General features: G+C 40.7%; 1 protein-coding gene across 3 annotated transcripts in view; it reads right to left on the reverse strand.

Moving 5' to 3' along the window:
• FKBP5 (FKBP prolyl isomerase 5) overlaps nucleotides 1–17,826 on the reverse strand; it is a 119,380-nt gene that overhangs the window by 67,621 nt on the left and 33,933 nt on the right. For 2 of the 3 annotated variants that reach the window (XM_069564226.1, XM_069564228.1), the window contains one exon: nucleotides 3,575–3,700. In XM_069564226.1, coding sequence (XP_069420327.1) covers nucleotides 3,575–3,679 — 105 coding nt within the window. In that variant the 5' untranslated portion in view covers nucleotides 3,680–3,700. Of the gene's footprint in view, nucleotides 1–3,574; nucleotides 3,704–17,826 lie in introns of all 3 variants that reach the window. The other variant, XM_069564227.1, reaches the window with a different exon arrangement.

Below are 17,826 nucleotides of genomic sequence, written 5' to 3' on the forward strand. Positions count from 1 at the left end.
TGTGTGGATCACAATAAACTGTGGAAAATTCTTTAAGAGATAGGAATACCAGACCACCTGACCTGCCTCTTGAGAAATCTGTATGCAGGTCAATTAGCAACAGTTAGAACTGGACCTGGAACAGACTGGTTCCAAATTGGGAAAGGAATATATCAAGGTTGTACATTGTCACCCTGCTTATTTAACATATGCAGAGTACATCATGCAAAATGCTGGGCCGGATGAAGCACAAGCTGGAATCAAGACTGCCAGGAGAAATATCAATAACCTCAGATATGCAGATGACACCACCCTTATTGCAGAAAGCGAAGAACTAAAGAGTCTCTTGATGAAAGTAAAACAGGAGAGTGAAAAAGTTGGCTTAAAACTCAACATTCAGAAAACTAAGATCATGGTTTCCGATCCCATCACTTCATGACAAATAGATGGGGAAACAGTGACAGACATTTTTCGGGGGGCTCCAAAATCACTGCATGTGGTGACTGCAGCCATGAAATTAAGAGACACTTGCTCCTTAGAAGAAAAGTTATGACCAACCTAGACAGCATATTAAAAAAGCAGAGAAATTACTTTCACCATACGGACCTTTGTCAGCAAAGCTATGATTTTTTCCAGTAGTCATGTATGGATGTAAGATTTGGACTATAAAGAAAGCTGAGCACTGAAGAACTGATGCTTTTGAACTGTGGTGTTGGAGAAGACTCTTGAGAGTCCCTTGGACTGCAAGGAGATCCAACCAGTCAATCCTAAAGGAAATCAGTCCTGAATATTCATTGGAAGGACTGATGCTGAAGCTGAAACTCCAACTCTTTGGCCACCTGATGCGAAGAACTGACTTGCTGAAAAGAAAGCCTGATGCTGAGAAAGATCGAAGGCGGGCAGAGAAGGTGACAACAGAAGATGAGACAGCTGCATGGAATCACTGACTAGATGGACATGAATTTGAGTAAGCTCCAGGTGCTAGTGATGGACAGGGAAGCCTGGCCTGCTGCAGTCCGTGGGGTCACAAAGAGTCAGACATGACTGAGCGACTGTACTGAACTGATTTTTTGGCCATGCTGCACAGCATGCAAGATCTTAGTTCCCTGACCAGAGATTGAACCTGTGCTCCTGCAGCAGTCTGGTGTCTTAACCACTGGACTATTATGGAAGTCCAGAGACCTATTTAATCTTAACCAAAAGCCCTAGGGTGAAACCTGAGGCTTTAGACAGTGATAAATGATAAGATTTAAAGGGTTTACAATCTCAAAATGTTTCTTCAGTTCAGTTCAGTTCAGTCGCTCAGTCGTGTCCGACTCTTTGCGACCCCATGAATCGCAGCACGCCAGGCCTCCCTGTCCATCACCAACTCCCAGAGTTCACCCAGACTCACGTCCATCGAGTCGGTGATGCCATCCAGCCATCTCATCCTCTGTCGTCCCCTTCTCCTCCTGCCCCCAATCCCGCCCAGCATCAGAGGCTTTTCCAATGAGTCAACTCTTCGCATCCGGTGGCCAAAGTACTGGAGTTTCAGCTTTAGCATCATTTCTTCCAAAGAACACCCAGGGCTGATCTCCTTCAGAATGGACTGGTTGGATCTCCTTGCAGTCCAAGGGACTCTCAAGAGTCTTCTCCAACACCACAGTTCAAAAACATCAATTCTTCAGCACTCAGCCTTCTTCACAGTCCAACTCTCACATCCACACATGACTACTGGAAAAACCATAGCCTTGACTAGACGGAGCTTAGTCGGCAAAGTAATGTCTCTGCTTTTGAATATACTATCTAGGTTGGTCATAACTTTTATTCCAAGGAGTAAGCGTCTTTTAATTTCATGGCTGCAGTCACCATCTGCAGTGATTTGGGAGCCCAAAAAATTAAAGTCTGACACTGTTTCCACTGTTTCCCCATCTATTTCCCATGAAGTGATGGGACCAGATGCCATGATCTTCGTTTTCTGAATGTTGAGCTTTAAGCCAACTTTTTCACTCTCCTCTTTCCCTTTCATCAAGAGGCTTTTTAGTTCCTCTTCACTTTCTGCCATAAGGGTGGTATCATCTGCATATCTGAGGTCATTGATATTTCTCCCAGCAATCTTGATTCCAGCTTGTGTTTCTTCCAGTCCAGCGTTTCTCATGATGTTTCTTACAGGGCTAAAAATCTTATTTGATTTACTCCCTAGAACAAAGCAGGGCCTGAGGCAAGTTGTTTTCTGTAGCAGTGCTCTGAAAAGATAAAAGAGCAGAAGATAACAACCTGCAGAATTTCCACTGTCTTGAGAGGCATTCTGGAGTTTGGTATGAGTAATTCACAGAGCTACAAGGTTGAAAGCCCTCTGAATGAAGATAGCATGATACACATCTATAATGCCGAAGTCTTTATTTTACAAGTCTTCAAACTTTGGCTTGGCATATAGCAAGCTAATAGTAAAACATGTATATTCAGAAGAGATTGATGTTTGTGAATATGTGAAGAAAGTTTTCATGTAAGCAAGATTAGCCAAAACAAACTAAAAGAAAAATCTCATTTGCTACTGATAACATAAGGAGATATTAAAACTCAGCTTATTGATAATAACTTGAAAAGCTTAACATAACCTTTTCAGCAAAAAAATTAACCTTACAAAACCTGAATACATCACAACAGTGTAGGAGAAAAAAGAACTTACTATGACTAAAGCCATTTAACCTCTCTATTAGATGGAATAATAGCACATGTATCTTCCATATATAAATGGGAGAATCAAATGTGCTCTGTCTCAAAAGACCACTGTGAGGTTTAAAAAGGAAACCACATGTAAACATAATTACAGAGTGAAAAAAGTGTTTTTAAGGAGGAATACTAATTCAAAAGTGAGATACATTCTTTGATTAAACCTCAAAAAAATGTTTCCATTACACACAGAAACTCTATGTAAAAAACAAATCCTTTTGAACTTTGCAAGTTAACTTTTTTTTTCTTTTAAGAAAGTCTTTTATATTGTCATTAGCTAGCTTTAATATACTTAAATATTAAAATAATCACCCATTTATACTCTGGTGAGAATAGAGAGAGACAGTCTTTTTGGAGTCAGACATAACATAAATCCTCAGACCTGCATTTACTGAGATATATGATTTGGGGCAAGTTAATTTACATAGCTGGCCCTCAGCCTTACTATCTATAATCTGGGATTTAAAATAAACCTGCAGTTATAAAGACCAAATGAGAATGAGTTCTTCGCATCAGGTGGCCAAATGAGCTGTAGCATTTGGTACTTAGTAAGCCTCAATAAACATAATCCATCTCAATGCTCAGTTGCTCAGTCATGTTTGACTCTCTGCGATCCCATGGACTGTAGTCCACCAGGCTCCTCTGTCCATGGGATTCTCCAGGCAAGAATACTGGAGCGGGTTGCCATTTCCCCCTCCGGGGGATCTTCCTAACCCAGAGATGGAACCCGCGTCTCTTGCGTCTCCTGCATAGTCAGGCAGATTCTTTACAACTGCACCACTTGGGAAGCCCCAATCCATCTCCACCTCCAGCCAAAGACAAAAAAAGATTTTTATTAACAATCTTTCCAGATAGCAAATTTCCTTACATGTCATGGCCTCACCTTTAAAACTCCTCTATCTTTTTTGGAGGTAATATCCTCTCCCTGTTCAGCAACAGCTGCTGCAGGGCTTTCTCCATTGTTCTTGGCAGCTTCATCAGTAGTCATTGTCTTTCAAAAGTAGACAACCTGCTGAGAAGAAATATACTTTAGCTAGAAGTATCACTTCATTATGTATCTTAAAATGTCCCTAGAAACTGAGCTTTACCTGACCCAAGATTTACATAGGGCCAATAAGGTTAAACACCAAAAAGGAAAATAAAAACATTTGCTATGAGCATGTACTGATGTCATGAGGCATGTAAATAAAACATCATCCAAATCTTCAATTTCCCATCTAGCTCTGGTCCCAAATTAGAGAGCAGCACAAGTCAGGCTTGGCAGTGATTATACTCCTTAGCATGATTACACATTGAGAAGTAGTCCTTTCAGAACTTGAAAATGTCATTTTCCTCTAGCCATATTCTTGACAGAATTAAGAACTTATCAGGTGATCTGATAAAAGAAAAGGCAATCTATCACAGTGCAAAATAGGAAAAGGTTTTAGGAAATGATAGACCCCAGTCTGAGCCTCAGCTCCAGCCATATGCTTGCTATTTGTCAACCTACTTAAGATCACGGAGCCTCAGTTCCACGTCCATAGTTCATAGAGTTACTATGAGGCATTAATGAGATAACAAATGTTAAGGGATGAGCACAAAGTCATAACTTAAAAGTGTAAACATTTATCATGATGATTATTGGTTCTTTTATAGAGCCACATTTTTCATTTCCTGCTCAAATTTTCCTACAGAATGTTCTTCTTCTCTACCATGACACTCAACGCCTTCTACAACATGACCCTAACCTATGTTTCAGGTCGAGCCGCCACTACTTTCTTTACTTTCTCACATGCAGCTCATGCTCTAGCCAACCCAGACCAGGCTTCTCCTGCAACAAGTCCTGTGCTTTCCCATCTCCATACTTTGGGCATTCTTTTTCTTTCCCACTCTTCCCACTCAAATGCTACCTTCATTGTACCAACTTTAACCTTCTATTTTGCAGTTGTCTGCCCTTTACTTTCTTAGCTCTTCCACTGATTTGTTTTCTATAATATATTCATAAGAAGACACATGCATTGGATTGAAGAGACCTTTAAATTTTTTCTTAATATGTATATTTTACTGAAGAGTAGTTGACTTAACAGTGTTTCAGGTGCACAAGGTGATCAGTTATACATATACACATATATAATTTTTGAAATTATTTTCCAACATAGGTTATTACTAGACACTGACTGTTATGACCAACCTAGATAGCATATTCAAAAGCAGAGACATTACTTTGCCGACTAAGGTCCATCTAGTCAAGGCTATGGTTTTTCCAGTAGTCATGTGTGGACGTGAGAGTTGGACTGTGAAGAAGGCTGAGCACCGAAGAATTGATGCTTCTGAACTGTGGTGTTGGAGAAGACTCTTGAGAGTCCCTTGGACTGCAAGGAGATCCAACCAGTCCATTCTGAAGGAGATCAGCCCTGGGTGTTCTTTGGAAGGAATGATGCTAAAGCTGAAACTCCAGTACTTTGGCCACCGGATGAGAAGAGTTGACTCATTGGAAAAGCCTCTGATGCTGGGAGGGATTGGGGGCAGGGGGAGAAGGGGACGACAGAGGATGAGATGGCTGGATGGCATCACTGGCTCGATGGACGTGAGTTTGAGTGAACTCTGGGAGACGGTGATGGATAGGGAGGCCTGGTGTGCTGCGATTCATGGGGTCGCAAAGACTCGGACACGACTGAGAGACTGAACTGACTGACTGACTATATAGTTCCCTGTGCTATACAATAAACCTTTGTTGTTGTTGCATATCTATGTTTTGAATTAGAAATTTAGCATTCTATTCATACAAAGTCAAACAAGTGGAATCAAAATGTCATAAAATTTATAGTTAGGCAAAAATTCTACGTTTTCTGCAATATATATATTATACATATTGTTTTTACATATATGTGTACAAAGCTTTTCTACTACAGTTGATAAAGGCTTGAGAAAGAACATCAAAAAACAAAAAAGGAGAGATGGAAAAACTGGAAAACAAGCTAAATGAAAAAGTTTGCACTGAATAGTTTGCACTGAAGGAGCACTGAATGTGACATAGAAAACGTGGAACAAACTAGATAAAAGTAAAAGATCATCATATAGTTCAGCTGTTTTCAAACATGGCTGCTCATTAGAAACATATCTGGAGCTCTGAAGGAAAAAAAGCAATACCTGGGCATTTTTATTTTTCAAAAATTCCAATAATTCTGATATGCATCTGGATTTTAAAAAGTGCTTACAGCTTTTTCTATTGAATGGTGGTTTTGGTGATATAATAGAGTTCTATCGTTTTTCTGTTGGCCAGTCATAATACAATGGTATTAAGCAATAGTTGCACAATCACAATAGTAAAAGGTGTTTGTCAGTTTTCACAATCAAAAGAAACAAACGAAAAGAACAGTTTTCATGCTCAACAGCCAGACCAAAGACAGAAGACTGATACAACTGCAAGCCATAATGGAAACATGACTAACCTGGCAATATAAAGCAATTATATACAGTCTGGGGGGATGGTCAAGCAGAGTGAAGTGGTAAGTAGAACTGCACACATGCACAGGTTTTCATCTGCCCAGCCAGTCTATGTCTGGTGCCTTTAATCCATTTACATTTAAGGTGATTATCAATATGTAAGATCCATTACCATTTTCTTAACTGTTTCGGGTTTATTTTCTGCAGGTCTCTTCCTTCTCTTGTGTTTCCTGCCTAGAGAAGTTCCTTTAGCATTTGTTGTAAAGCTGGTTTGGTGGTGCTAAATTCTCTTAACTTTTGATTGTCTGTAAAGCTTTTGATTTCTCCATCAAATCTGAAGGAGAGTCTTGTTGGGTAGAGTATTCTTGGTTGTACGTTCTTCCTCTTTCATCACTTTAAAGTGCCATTCCCTTCTGGCTTGCAGAGTTTCTGGTGAAAAATCAGCTGATAGCCTGACGGGAGTTCCCCTATATGTTGTCATTTTCCCTTGTTGCTTTTAATATTTTATGTCTTTAATTTTTGTCAGTTTGATTACTATGTCTCGATGTGTTCCTCCTTGGATTTATATGCTGCCTGGGACTCTCCACTTCCTGGACTGCTGACTGTTTCCTTCCCCATGTTAAGGAGTTTTCAGCTATCATCTCTTCACCTATTTTCTCAGGTCTTCTCTTTCTCTTCTCCTTTTGGGACCCCTATAATGTGAATGTTGGTGCATTTAATGTTGTCCCAGAGATCTCTTGGCCTGTCTTCAATTCTTTTCATTCTTTTTTTCTATACTCTGTTTTGCGGCAGTGATTCCACCATTCTGTCTTCCAGGTCACTTATCCATTCTTCTGCCTTAGGTATTCTGCTATTGATTCCTTCTAGTGTATTTATTCATTTGTCTGTCTGTTCTTTAGTTCTTCTCAGCTCAGTTCAGTTGCTCTTTTGTGTTCACCTCTTTGCAACCCCAGGGACTGCAGCACGCCAGGCTTCCCTGACCATCACCAACTCCTGGAGCTTATTCAAACTCATGTTGATCAAGTCAGTGATGCCATCCAACCATCTCATCCTCTGTCGTCCCCTTCTCCTCCTGCCTTCAATCTTTCCCAGCATCAAGGTCTTTTCCAGTGAGTCAGTTCTTCACATCAGGTGGCCAAAGTATTGGAGCTTCAGCATCAGTCCTTCCAATGAATATTCAGGACTGATTTCCTTTAGGATTGACTGGTTTGATTTCCCTGTAGTCCAAGAGACTCTCAAGAGTCTTATCCAACACCACCAAGTATCAACTTTTCAGCACTAAGCTTTCTTTATGGTCCAATTCTCACATCCATACATAATTACCAGAAAAACCATAGCTTTGACTAGACGGACCTTTGTCAGCGAAGTAATGTCTCTATTTTTTAATACGTTGTCTAGGTTGGTCATCGTTTTTCTTCCTAGGAGCAAGCATCTTTTAATTTCATGACTGCAGTCACCATCTGCAGTGATTTTGGAGCCCCCCCCCCCCCAAATAAAGTCTGTCACTGTTTCCACTGTTTTCCCACCTATTTGCCACGAAGTGATGGGACTCGATGCCATGATCTTCATTTTTTGGATGTTGAGCTTTTTAAGCCAGCTTTTTCACTCTCCTCTTTCACCTTTACCAAGAGGCTCTTCAGTTCTTCTTTCCTTTCTGCCATAAGGGTGGTGTCATCTGTATATCTGAGGTTATTGATATTTCTCCCAGCAATCTTGATTCCAGCTTGTGCTTCATTCAGCCCAGCATGTTGCATGACGTACTCTGCATATAAGTTAAAAAAGCAGGGTGACAATATACAGCCTTGACGTACTTCTTTCCCAATTTGGCAGTCCATTGTTCCATGTCCAGTTCTAAGTGTTGCTTCTTGATCTGCATACAGATTTCTCAGGAGGCAGGTCAGGTGGTCTGGTATTCCTATCTCTTTTAACGATTTTCCATAGTTTGTTGTGATCCACACAGTTAAAGGCTTTGGTGTAGTCAGTAAAGAAGAAGTAGATGTTTTTCTGGAACTCTCTTGCTTTTTCAATGATCCAATGGATGTTGGCAATTTGATCTCTGGTTCCTCTGCCTTTTCTAAATCCAGTTTGAACATTGGAAGTTCTCAGTTCACATACTGTTGAAGCCTGGCTTGGAGAATTTTGAGCATTACTTTGCTAGTGTGTGAGATAAGTACAATTGTGCAGCAGTTTGAAAATTCTTTGGCATTGTCTTTCTTTGGGATTGGAATGAAAATTGACCTTTTCCAGTCCTGTGGTCACTGCTGAGTTTTCCAAATTTGCTGGCATATTGAGTGCAGCACTTTCACAGCATCATCTTTTAGGATTTCAAATAGCTCAGCTGGAATTCTATCACCTCCACTAGCTTAGTTCTTCTAGGTCTTTGAAAAAACATTTCTTTCATCTTCTCCATTGTTTTCCCAAGATTCTGGATTATCTTAACTATCACTATTCTGAATTCTTTTCTGGAAGGTTGCCATCTCCACTTCATTTAGTTGGTTTTTCTGGGGTTTTATCTAGTCCCTTCATCTGGGACATAACTTTCTGCTTTGTCATTCTAATGAACTTTTTGTAATGTGCTTTTTGTGGGACTGTGGTTCTTTTTGCTTCTTCTGTCTGACCTCTGATAGAGGAGGCTAAGAGGCTTGTGCAAGCTTCCTGATGGGAGGGAGTGGTGGTGGGAAAAACTGAGTCTTGCTCTGATGAGCAGGGCCTTACTCAGTAAAGCTTTAATTCAACTATCTGCTGATGAGTGGGGTTGCACTCCCTCCCTGGCACTTGTTTGGCCTGAGACAAATCAGCCCTGGGCTCTATAGTACAGTTAACAGGGACCTTCAAAAGGACTTATACCAAGGGGGACATTGCCCCCGTCCCTGAGGCGAGCCCCTGCCAACCCATGCCCTCCACAGGACACCCTCCAACACCAGCAGGGAGTTTTGGTTCAGCCTCCTGTGGGGTCACTGCTCCTTTCCTCTAGATCTTGGTGTGCACAAGATTTTGTTTGTGCCCTCCAAGACTGGAGTCTCTGTTTCCCCCAGGCCTGTGGAGGTCCTGTAATCCAATCCTGCTGGCCTTCAGGGTCAGATTCCCTGGGGATCCCCAGTCACTTTGCTGGATCCTCAGCTCACCCACCTGGCAGGTATGAGACTTGATTTTATCATGACTGCATCCCTCCTGCCATCACGCGGCAGCTTCTTCTTTGTCTTGGGACATGGGATCTCTCTCTTTGGTGGGCTGCACCACACTCCTGTCAATGGCTGTTGAACAGCTAGTTGGGATTTTGGTGTTCTTGCAGGAGATGAGCACACATCCTTCCAGTCTGCCATCTCGAACCAGAAGGCCCAGATTTAAGAGATCCTTAAGAGCAGGGTCATGGTTTGTCCTTATTTAGATTCTCCAGAACACCTCTACCTTTTAGACTGGTAAGACAGAAAGGGCAAGGAATTTGGAGCTCCTTATAAGCTGTGTGATGTTGCTTACTTTTAATTTCTCCAAGCCTTTTTTCTCTACCTGTGTAATCAGAATAAAAGTAATATCTACTTTCACAGAGTGACCTTTTGGATTAAATGGTATAATGTATATGTTAAAAGTATACTAGCTCTTATTATCATCAATCATCTAACATGACAGATACCTTTTCATGCAAGGCAAATACTGAAAAGCTAATCAACAGACAAAACAAAAAACACCTCACTGCCTGCTGTCATGATGAATTCCCTAATAGCTCTCGTGACTGAGCAGGAAAAGTCAAGACTTAGTAACTTCCACAGTTATTCGATATTAGGCTAATAATGGACGTTAAGGCTCCCTAAGTCACTGTGGGATACTCCTGCCTACACAGTCAAAAAGAACTATTTTATACTTGTGACAAATGTCTTATTGATAAAACTGATGATTAAACAACTAAATGTATCTTAACTCACTTCCAGTTGACCTAAACTTACTTCAATGTCAACAAAGACACAAATCAAACTTTGCTGTACTCAAAAATCTTCAAAGAGAACACCAAAAACCAGGGGCTAAGCCCCTTTGCTTTATTTACTAGTACAGTTTATACCAGCCACCAAAGATCCAAATGCTTGGCTCAGGGTAAGGGAAAGGTCAGAACAAAGCATTCTCAAACAAACAACAACAAAAACTAAGTACCTAGTTGTTGTATGTGATGCCAGGCAAGACAGGAAAATTAGATGAACAAGATTTGTACCCAAATTCCAGTAACCTACCACTCACAAAACACCTCTCATGCATAGAAATTTGCAGAAAGCGCTTCAAAAACAGGGAGAAGAGATCTTTTAAACATTTTGGAGGTCAGGCTTTATAGATACACTGACATCCATCAGTAAACCCCTAGGGAAACCACATCAATAAACAAGTTAAAACCATCAAGTGAAAGGTTATTAGGGAAGAGAACAGTCAGAGGGTCTCAAAGCATGACCCTATAGACTACTTATACTTAAAAAAAGGAAACGGGCTTTCCAGTGGAGTGGTCTGATCACACAAGCAACCTCCATCATGACCAAACTCTGCATCTTCTTCATTAACACAAGCTGGTATCACTGTGCCTCCCGCTGTGTTATAGGAGTATACAAGTGGCATTCCTACCAAACATGTTTAACCTGAAACTAAGCAAGAAGACAAGACAAAATTAGGGTGTGGAACATTCTACAAGACAACTGGCTTAGACTCCTCAAAATGGTAATGTTATAAAAGAAAGAAAAGTTACAGGAAGGAAAGGGCCTGCTCTGGTTTTAAAGAGACTGAAGAGACTCAACCACCAAATGCAATGTGCGATCCTTGGCTGAATACTGGATTAGGACGAACAAAAATTTACAGAAGCAAACTCTGAGGAGAATTAGGAAAATCTGGAAACAGACTATACATTACCTTACTATTACTGTATAATGTTAGCTTTCTAGAGTGTGATATAGTATTGTGGTTCTGTATAGAACAATCTCCTCTTTCTTAGAGGAGACATGCCAAAGCATTTAGGGATGAGGTGCCATGATGTGTGCCTCTTACTTTCAAATTCTTTGACAGCCTGTGTGAGCACAAACAGCTAAAAACAAAGCACTCAGAAAGCATGAATACAACACATCCAAAGGCAAGGCCTTTCTTTTGAACGTTCGTCATTGGGTGATCAGCTAAATTTTCAGATGAAAACTCTGATTCAAAAAGACATTTTCCTTTGGTTCTAACCCACCCCTTTGGAAACAGTGGCTTGCTAAAATTCAAATAAATAGGGAGCTTGTATACATTGATTTGCAAGCTTTACAAATCTCATTTGATAAAGGAATTTGCTCTTCAGTTTTGGTTCTAACACTTGAAGGGATACAAATAAACTTTGTGATCTGAAAATGATTTTGACCAGTATGGAGTCCATGTGAAAAGAAGTAGCACAAATAATTAAAACACAAAGATAAAAACCAAACTAAAGCTTTGTTGAACTTTCAAAGGCAGATGAATCTGGAACAATAAATAAATAAACTGAACTTTCTAAGTACTTACCCTTAATTCCAGTTATGCCATCTGATACAGATTTTTGTATCAGACAAAACAAAAACTTCTCTGATCCAGTGTTACATGAAAAAAAGGCTGTAAGAACAGATAATTCCTAAAAACCAACTGGACACACTGAGAAAGTTTCACTTTTTTTAATAAGAGAGCTGTGTCTTCGTTCCCTACCCTACATTTATTCTGGATTTAAAATCACTCTGTAGCTATGGATATTAATCTATGATAAAGCTCACTGTTCTGAACTGTCCAAAGGGGGAAATTGCTGCCCAGTGCCTCAGAAAGAGAACACACAGTTCGTTCTGTTATGGATAAGCATGCACTCTCCAAAGTGCTCGTCAGCAACCACCTGAGACAGAACAGGAAAATGAGACTATGCTGAGCATTTCATCAACAGTGCACTGAAACCTTCAACTTACCTAACTATACTGTCATATTCCCCCAAGTGAGAAATCATTCTAAAGGTTTATCCACTAATTAACCTTGCATATTACGTACTCTACTCATTGTTCTCTTTGTTAAAATATAGGTATCTTGTATCAAAGATTATCCTACTGTCTAGCAAGAGTTCAGAAAGAAGGCAGAAAAGAATAGAGAAACTGGCTACTTTGGTAGGAGCACAGAAAACTGCATTTTTAAGTACCACGTATGTCTGGGCCATAAAGGTTTTCAGTCTCCTAAAACTAAAGCATAAAAGGAAGAAAACACAAGGAAGGGCTTAAGACTGAATGCAGTATAAGTGCATCCTAATTTTGAGAATATTCATGTAAAGATGAACTGGAAAGCCTTCATTTTACTTTCAGTACCCGGCCAGTAACATTCAAGTCCAGTTACAGAGGAGTTATCCATCTATAGACAATACACACATATAAGAGAGGATATACACACACGCACAGGAAACACCACCAAATGTATAGACTATACGTCTATATGAAATCACATACTGTATTTATTCACCTATGTCCCTCCAGTTATTTGATTCTTTACACTGGGGTGGGGAATGAAGAGATGACAAAAAACACTCAAAGACATGTTCATACATTTACTTTTCCTACTTTAAAAAAGGAACTTGCAAGAACATATGCAAACAACCAGTAAGTACATGAAAAGATGTCCAACGTCATTATTCATAAAGGAAATGCAAATCATAATCACAATAAGATACCACTTCACACCCATTCAGTTCAGTTGCTCAGTCCTGTCTGACTCTTTGCGACCCCATGGACTGTAGCCTACTAGGCTCCTCCCCTCATGGGATTCTCCAGGCAAGAGTACTGGAGTGGGTTGCCATTTCCTTCTCCAGGGGATCTTCCCGACCCAGGGATCAAACCCAGGTCTCCCGCATTCCAGGCAGACGCTTTAACCTCTGAGCCACCAGGGAAGCCCTGTCCGACTCTTTGCAACCCCATGAATCGCAGCACACCAGGCCTCCTGTCCATCACCAACTCCCGGAGTTCACCCAAACTCACGTCCATCGAGTCCGTGATGCCATCCAGCCATCTCATCCTCTGTCATCCCCTTCTCCTCCTGCCCCCAGTCCCTCCCAGCATATCAGAGTCTTTTCCAATGAGTCAACTCTTTGCATGAGGTGGCCAAAGTATTGGAGTTTCAGCTTTAGCATCATTCCTTCCAAAGAACACCCAGGGCTGATCTCCTTCAGAATGGACTGGTTGGATCTCCTTGCAGTCCAAGGGACTCTCAAGAGTCTTCTCCAACACCACAGTTCATATTCTTGGTTATATCCTTGAGGTCTCATAACATGTTTCTGAGATAAATATCAGAAGTACCCAAGAAGCTTTAAAAAGTCACTGATGCCTGTGGACCCACTTTCAGAGAGTCTGGATGGAACTGGTCTGTGATCAGGATATCCGTGTTTTTAGAAAGCATCTCAGATGATTCTAGCGTGCACATAGGGTTGAGAAACAATGGTCTTTTCTCTCAGATTCCATCTTTGTCCTTTTGCTCTATATCCTAAAATATATCTTTTGATGAAGTTTCTAGATCATCTTTTGTTTGTCAGCCATGTCCACTGTTGTCACTTAATTTGTTCAAAGGATTCTTAAAAAGAATGTTTATTTCTGTATACTCTTATTATCTGATTGCTCATTTTTTCTTAGCATGTCCTTACTTTATGGATGCAATTACCTCCCCAAATGTTTCTGAAGATTCTTAGAATAAAATGAGACACCTCTCATGAATACATATGTGGCTAAAAAGTTTTTAAGGAAAAAAAAAATGCAGACTTTATGTATTCCCTAGTATCTCCTGACTTCCCTGGTGGCACAGATGGTAAAGCATCTGCCTACAATGCGGGAGACCCGGGTTCAATCCCTGGGTCAGGGAAGATCCCCTGGAGAAGGAAATGGCAACCTACTCCAGTACTCTTGCCTGGAAAATTCCATGGACAGAGGAGCCTGGTGGGCTACAGTCCATGGGGTCGCTAAGAGTCGACACAACTGAGCAACTTCACTTTCTAATATCTCCCAAAGGCACTAGGCAGTGGTGAAGACTGAGAAGTTAAACGGAAAGGAGAGAAAGGCAGCATACGTGAATGTAAAGCAGAAGGGTGTGCATAAGATGGGAAAGTGACAGGTGAGAATTTTGATACTCGTATTATGCTTACAAAGGGAAACAATAAAATGCTTTGGTTGAAAGGGAACTGAAGAGTGAAGGCTCAAGAATAAGAAAGAACTAGACAAGCTTAAACACACCGGGGAAAAAGTCACAGGGAAACGAAAAAGTAATGATTTGCGAGTTAAGAACACAGCATAGATTTTCCCTGGCGGCTCAGACGGTAAAGCGTCTGCCTGCAACGCGGGAGACCGGGGTTCAATCCCTAGGTCGGGAAGATCTCCTGGAGAAGGAAATGGTAACCCACTCCAGTATTCTTGCCTGGAAAATCCCATCGACGGAGGAGCCTGGTAGGCCACAGTCCATGGGGTCACAAAGATTTGGACACGACTGAGCGACTTCACTTTCTTTAATTTCTTTTTTAATTTAACTTACAGCTAAATTAATATGTCTAAATAAAAGTAAGGTTTTCCTCAAGAGGAATCTTTAAATGAAAACTGACAAATTCATACCATAAGAATATTATGCAGTCTTTGAAAAGGATGAGATAAATCTAAAGAGAATATTGAGCTAAGAGTCTAAACATCAAAAACATCAAAACAAATGAATTGAGAAAGGATTTTGTAGATGTCCATCCATTAAAAAAGAATACCACTGTAATAAATGCAATGTGTTGTTACAATGCATAGTGCCCAATGATTTGGTTCTCTGGGCTGTAAACAAAACCAAAGTCACGTGATGATGTCAAAAAGGGACAATATATGTGGTAGAGACAATGTGGTAAATCGCAATTACTTGCAGTAACCAACTATGGTTCCCAGTACAGATTTGGTGTGTACAATCATTTTAGAGAACTGGATTACAAGTATGCAAATATTACATATTACATGCCAAAATGTCTTTTTCATCATTGTTCTTTCCTAGAGTTGAGACAACTAAACTCTAAAAATATTAATAGGAAACAGGTGAGGTCTTAGCTATTCTAGATAAAGGGCAAGTCACTCAGTCATGTCCAACTCCTTGGGACCACATGGATGATACAGTCTGTGGAATTCTCCATGCCAGAACACTGGAGTGGGAAGCCTTTCCCTTCTCCAGGGGATCTTCCCAACCCAGGGATTGAACCCAGGACTCCTGCACTGCAGGCAGATTCTTTACCAGCTGAGCCACAAGGGAAGCCCTTATTCTAGATAAGCAATCTTCTAACAATGACATGAAAGTTGGAACACTATCCAGCATGTACTATGAAGTGAATGGGAAGCTGCAGAACAACTAGTATGATCCTATTTTTAGGAAGAAAATGGTGTACATTTACTAATAGATACAAGAAATGTGTATTTAACCACTGTGAAGACAGTGTTACCTCTGGAAAATGAGATTTAGGAGGGTAAAAAGGAATTTTCACTTGTAAAAATTTTTTATCATTTAAATATTAATGCTAAGTATACATTTCTTTCATGATTTTTAAGACAAGTTTTTTTAAAAAGATGAAATGATGAAAATACTTCACTGCACTCATCAGGATTTTTTATTCTTTCTGTTCAATTTAATTCAAACATGGTGGAGTGCCTCCTATGTAGAGGAAGCAAACTCTGGTTGAGTGAGGGGTGCTTGTAAGAGATGCAGAAGGCAGTCGGGAGATGAAGGCTGCACTCAGGAGAGATCTGGGTGACAGTATACATTTGGGAGTTATCAGATTCTACAAGGTAATTAAAATACAAGTAGAGGGGCGCCCTAATTGACAGTCCAGTGACTAACACTCCGTGCTCCCAGTGCAGGGGGGCCTGGGTTTGATCTCGTCAGGGAACTCAATCCTGCAAGCTGCAGCTGAAGATGTTGCGTGTTTCAGTAAAGATCAGAGACGCCAACTAAGACCCTGGTCACAGCCAAACAAATAAAAATAAATATTTTTTTAAAAAGATAAAAGTACAGTTGCAATTGCTTATAGGAAAGTGAAATTGGCTTTCAAACTTTTAATGTCCCAACCTCACTTCTGATTACTATGTCCTGTGGCAGTACAGATAAAATAATTTCCATGGAACTTATACACTGCTGATGGTAAACACAGGAGTGAGCCTCTATTCCTGTTTTGACAGAAAAATTAAATTTCTACCTGTGCCACAGTGGTATATTATTAACTTGAGTTGACTCATTAGGATCAAACAGTTTGATCCCAAGTCTGCTGATGATTTCTAAGAAAAGGACAACAAGGTAACATATGGCAAAAGATCTGCAAACATCATACAGGCAGTGTGTGTCCTAGTCATTTTTGAACCCCCACCACCTAGTGTAAATGGACATACAAGAGGCAGTAGATAAATGCAAATGAATCGTGATATTCAAAAGCAATCAAGGTAAAGATAATAAAATAGTAGACAGTGTAAGGCATCAGCACTGAAATTTAATTATCAGTTGACTATATTCCTTTTCTAGGTCTACTCTGAAAAATCTAACCTGGAGAATGACACCATACCTAAGATAGGACCTTCCAAGCTGACAAGTTAACCTCATAAGTGAATCCTGCCAGCTAGATAAAGATTTGTCTATCTTTCTAAGTAAACACCCTCTTTGGAATGACTCATATATTCCATGTTTCCAGAACAAATTTCTAATTATAGGGCATGTATACGGTAGAGTACTGCCCTGTGCCTGAATTTAACCTCAAACCTGTTGTAACTAAGCTACAGGATCTTTGGTTCTTGCTCAGTTTTCCATTTCTTCATCTGTAAATTTCAGGGGCAGCGGGGGTGGGGGGGGGGGTGGGGGGGCATTAGACTAGAGTGATAAATCTAAGGTTTATTCCAACTCTTAATTTTTAAAAAATTTATTTTTGGCTGCACTGAGCGTTCAATCCTGCCCACAGGCATTCTCCAGTTGGAGCAAGGGGTGGCCGTGGTGGCTCCTCTGGTTGCGGAGCACAGGCTCTAGGGCACCTGGGCTCAGCAGTTGCAGCTTAGCTGCTCCAGGGTGTGTGGGATCATCCCGGACCAGGGGTCAAACAAATGTCCCCTGCCTTGGCAGGTGGATTTCTATCCAGTAAGCCACCAAGGAAGTTCCAACTCTAATGTTTTATATCTAGGATTATTTTTTAATAAGTGCATGTTTTACCTTATAGGAAAATGAGGTTTGATATGTGGAATGGAAAACAATTCCCAAGGAATGGAAAAAGTTATTCTGGTATCACAGAGTTCACTTTCTACTGCAACCTTCTGGTAAAACTTTATTAATTCTGAGGGTTATCCTCTTAGATATTTTCTACAGCTGCCACAACAGTCACCAATGTAAATGGCTTAAACAATAAGCACCTGTTATCTTACAGTTATGGAGCGCAGAAGATAGAAATGGGTCTCACTGAGCTAAAATCAAGGTGCTAGCATGGCTGCATTCCTCCTAGATGCTCTAGGAAAGCGTCTTCTGCTTTTTCCAGACTTAGAGGCTGCCCATCAGTTCAGTTCAGTCGCTCAGTCATGTTCAAGTCTTTGCGACCCCCATGGACTACTGCAGCACGCCAGCTTCCCTGTCCATCATCAACTCCCAGAACTTGCTCAATCTCATGTCTCGAGTCGGTGATGCCATCCAACCATCTCATCCTCTGTCATCCCCTTCTCCTCCCGCCTTCAATCTTTCCCA

Source organism: Ovis canadensis, chromosome 20 (assembly GCF_042477335.2).
Source record: "Ovis canadensis isolate MfBH-ARS-UI-01 breed Bighorn chromosome 20, ARS-UI_OviCan_v2, whole genome shotgun sequence".
NCBI classification, from domain to species: domain Eukaryota; kingdom Metazoa; phylum Chordata; class Mammalia; order Artiodactyla; family Bovidae; genus Ovis; species Ovis canadensis.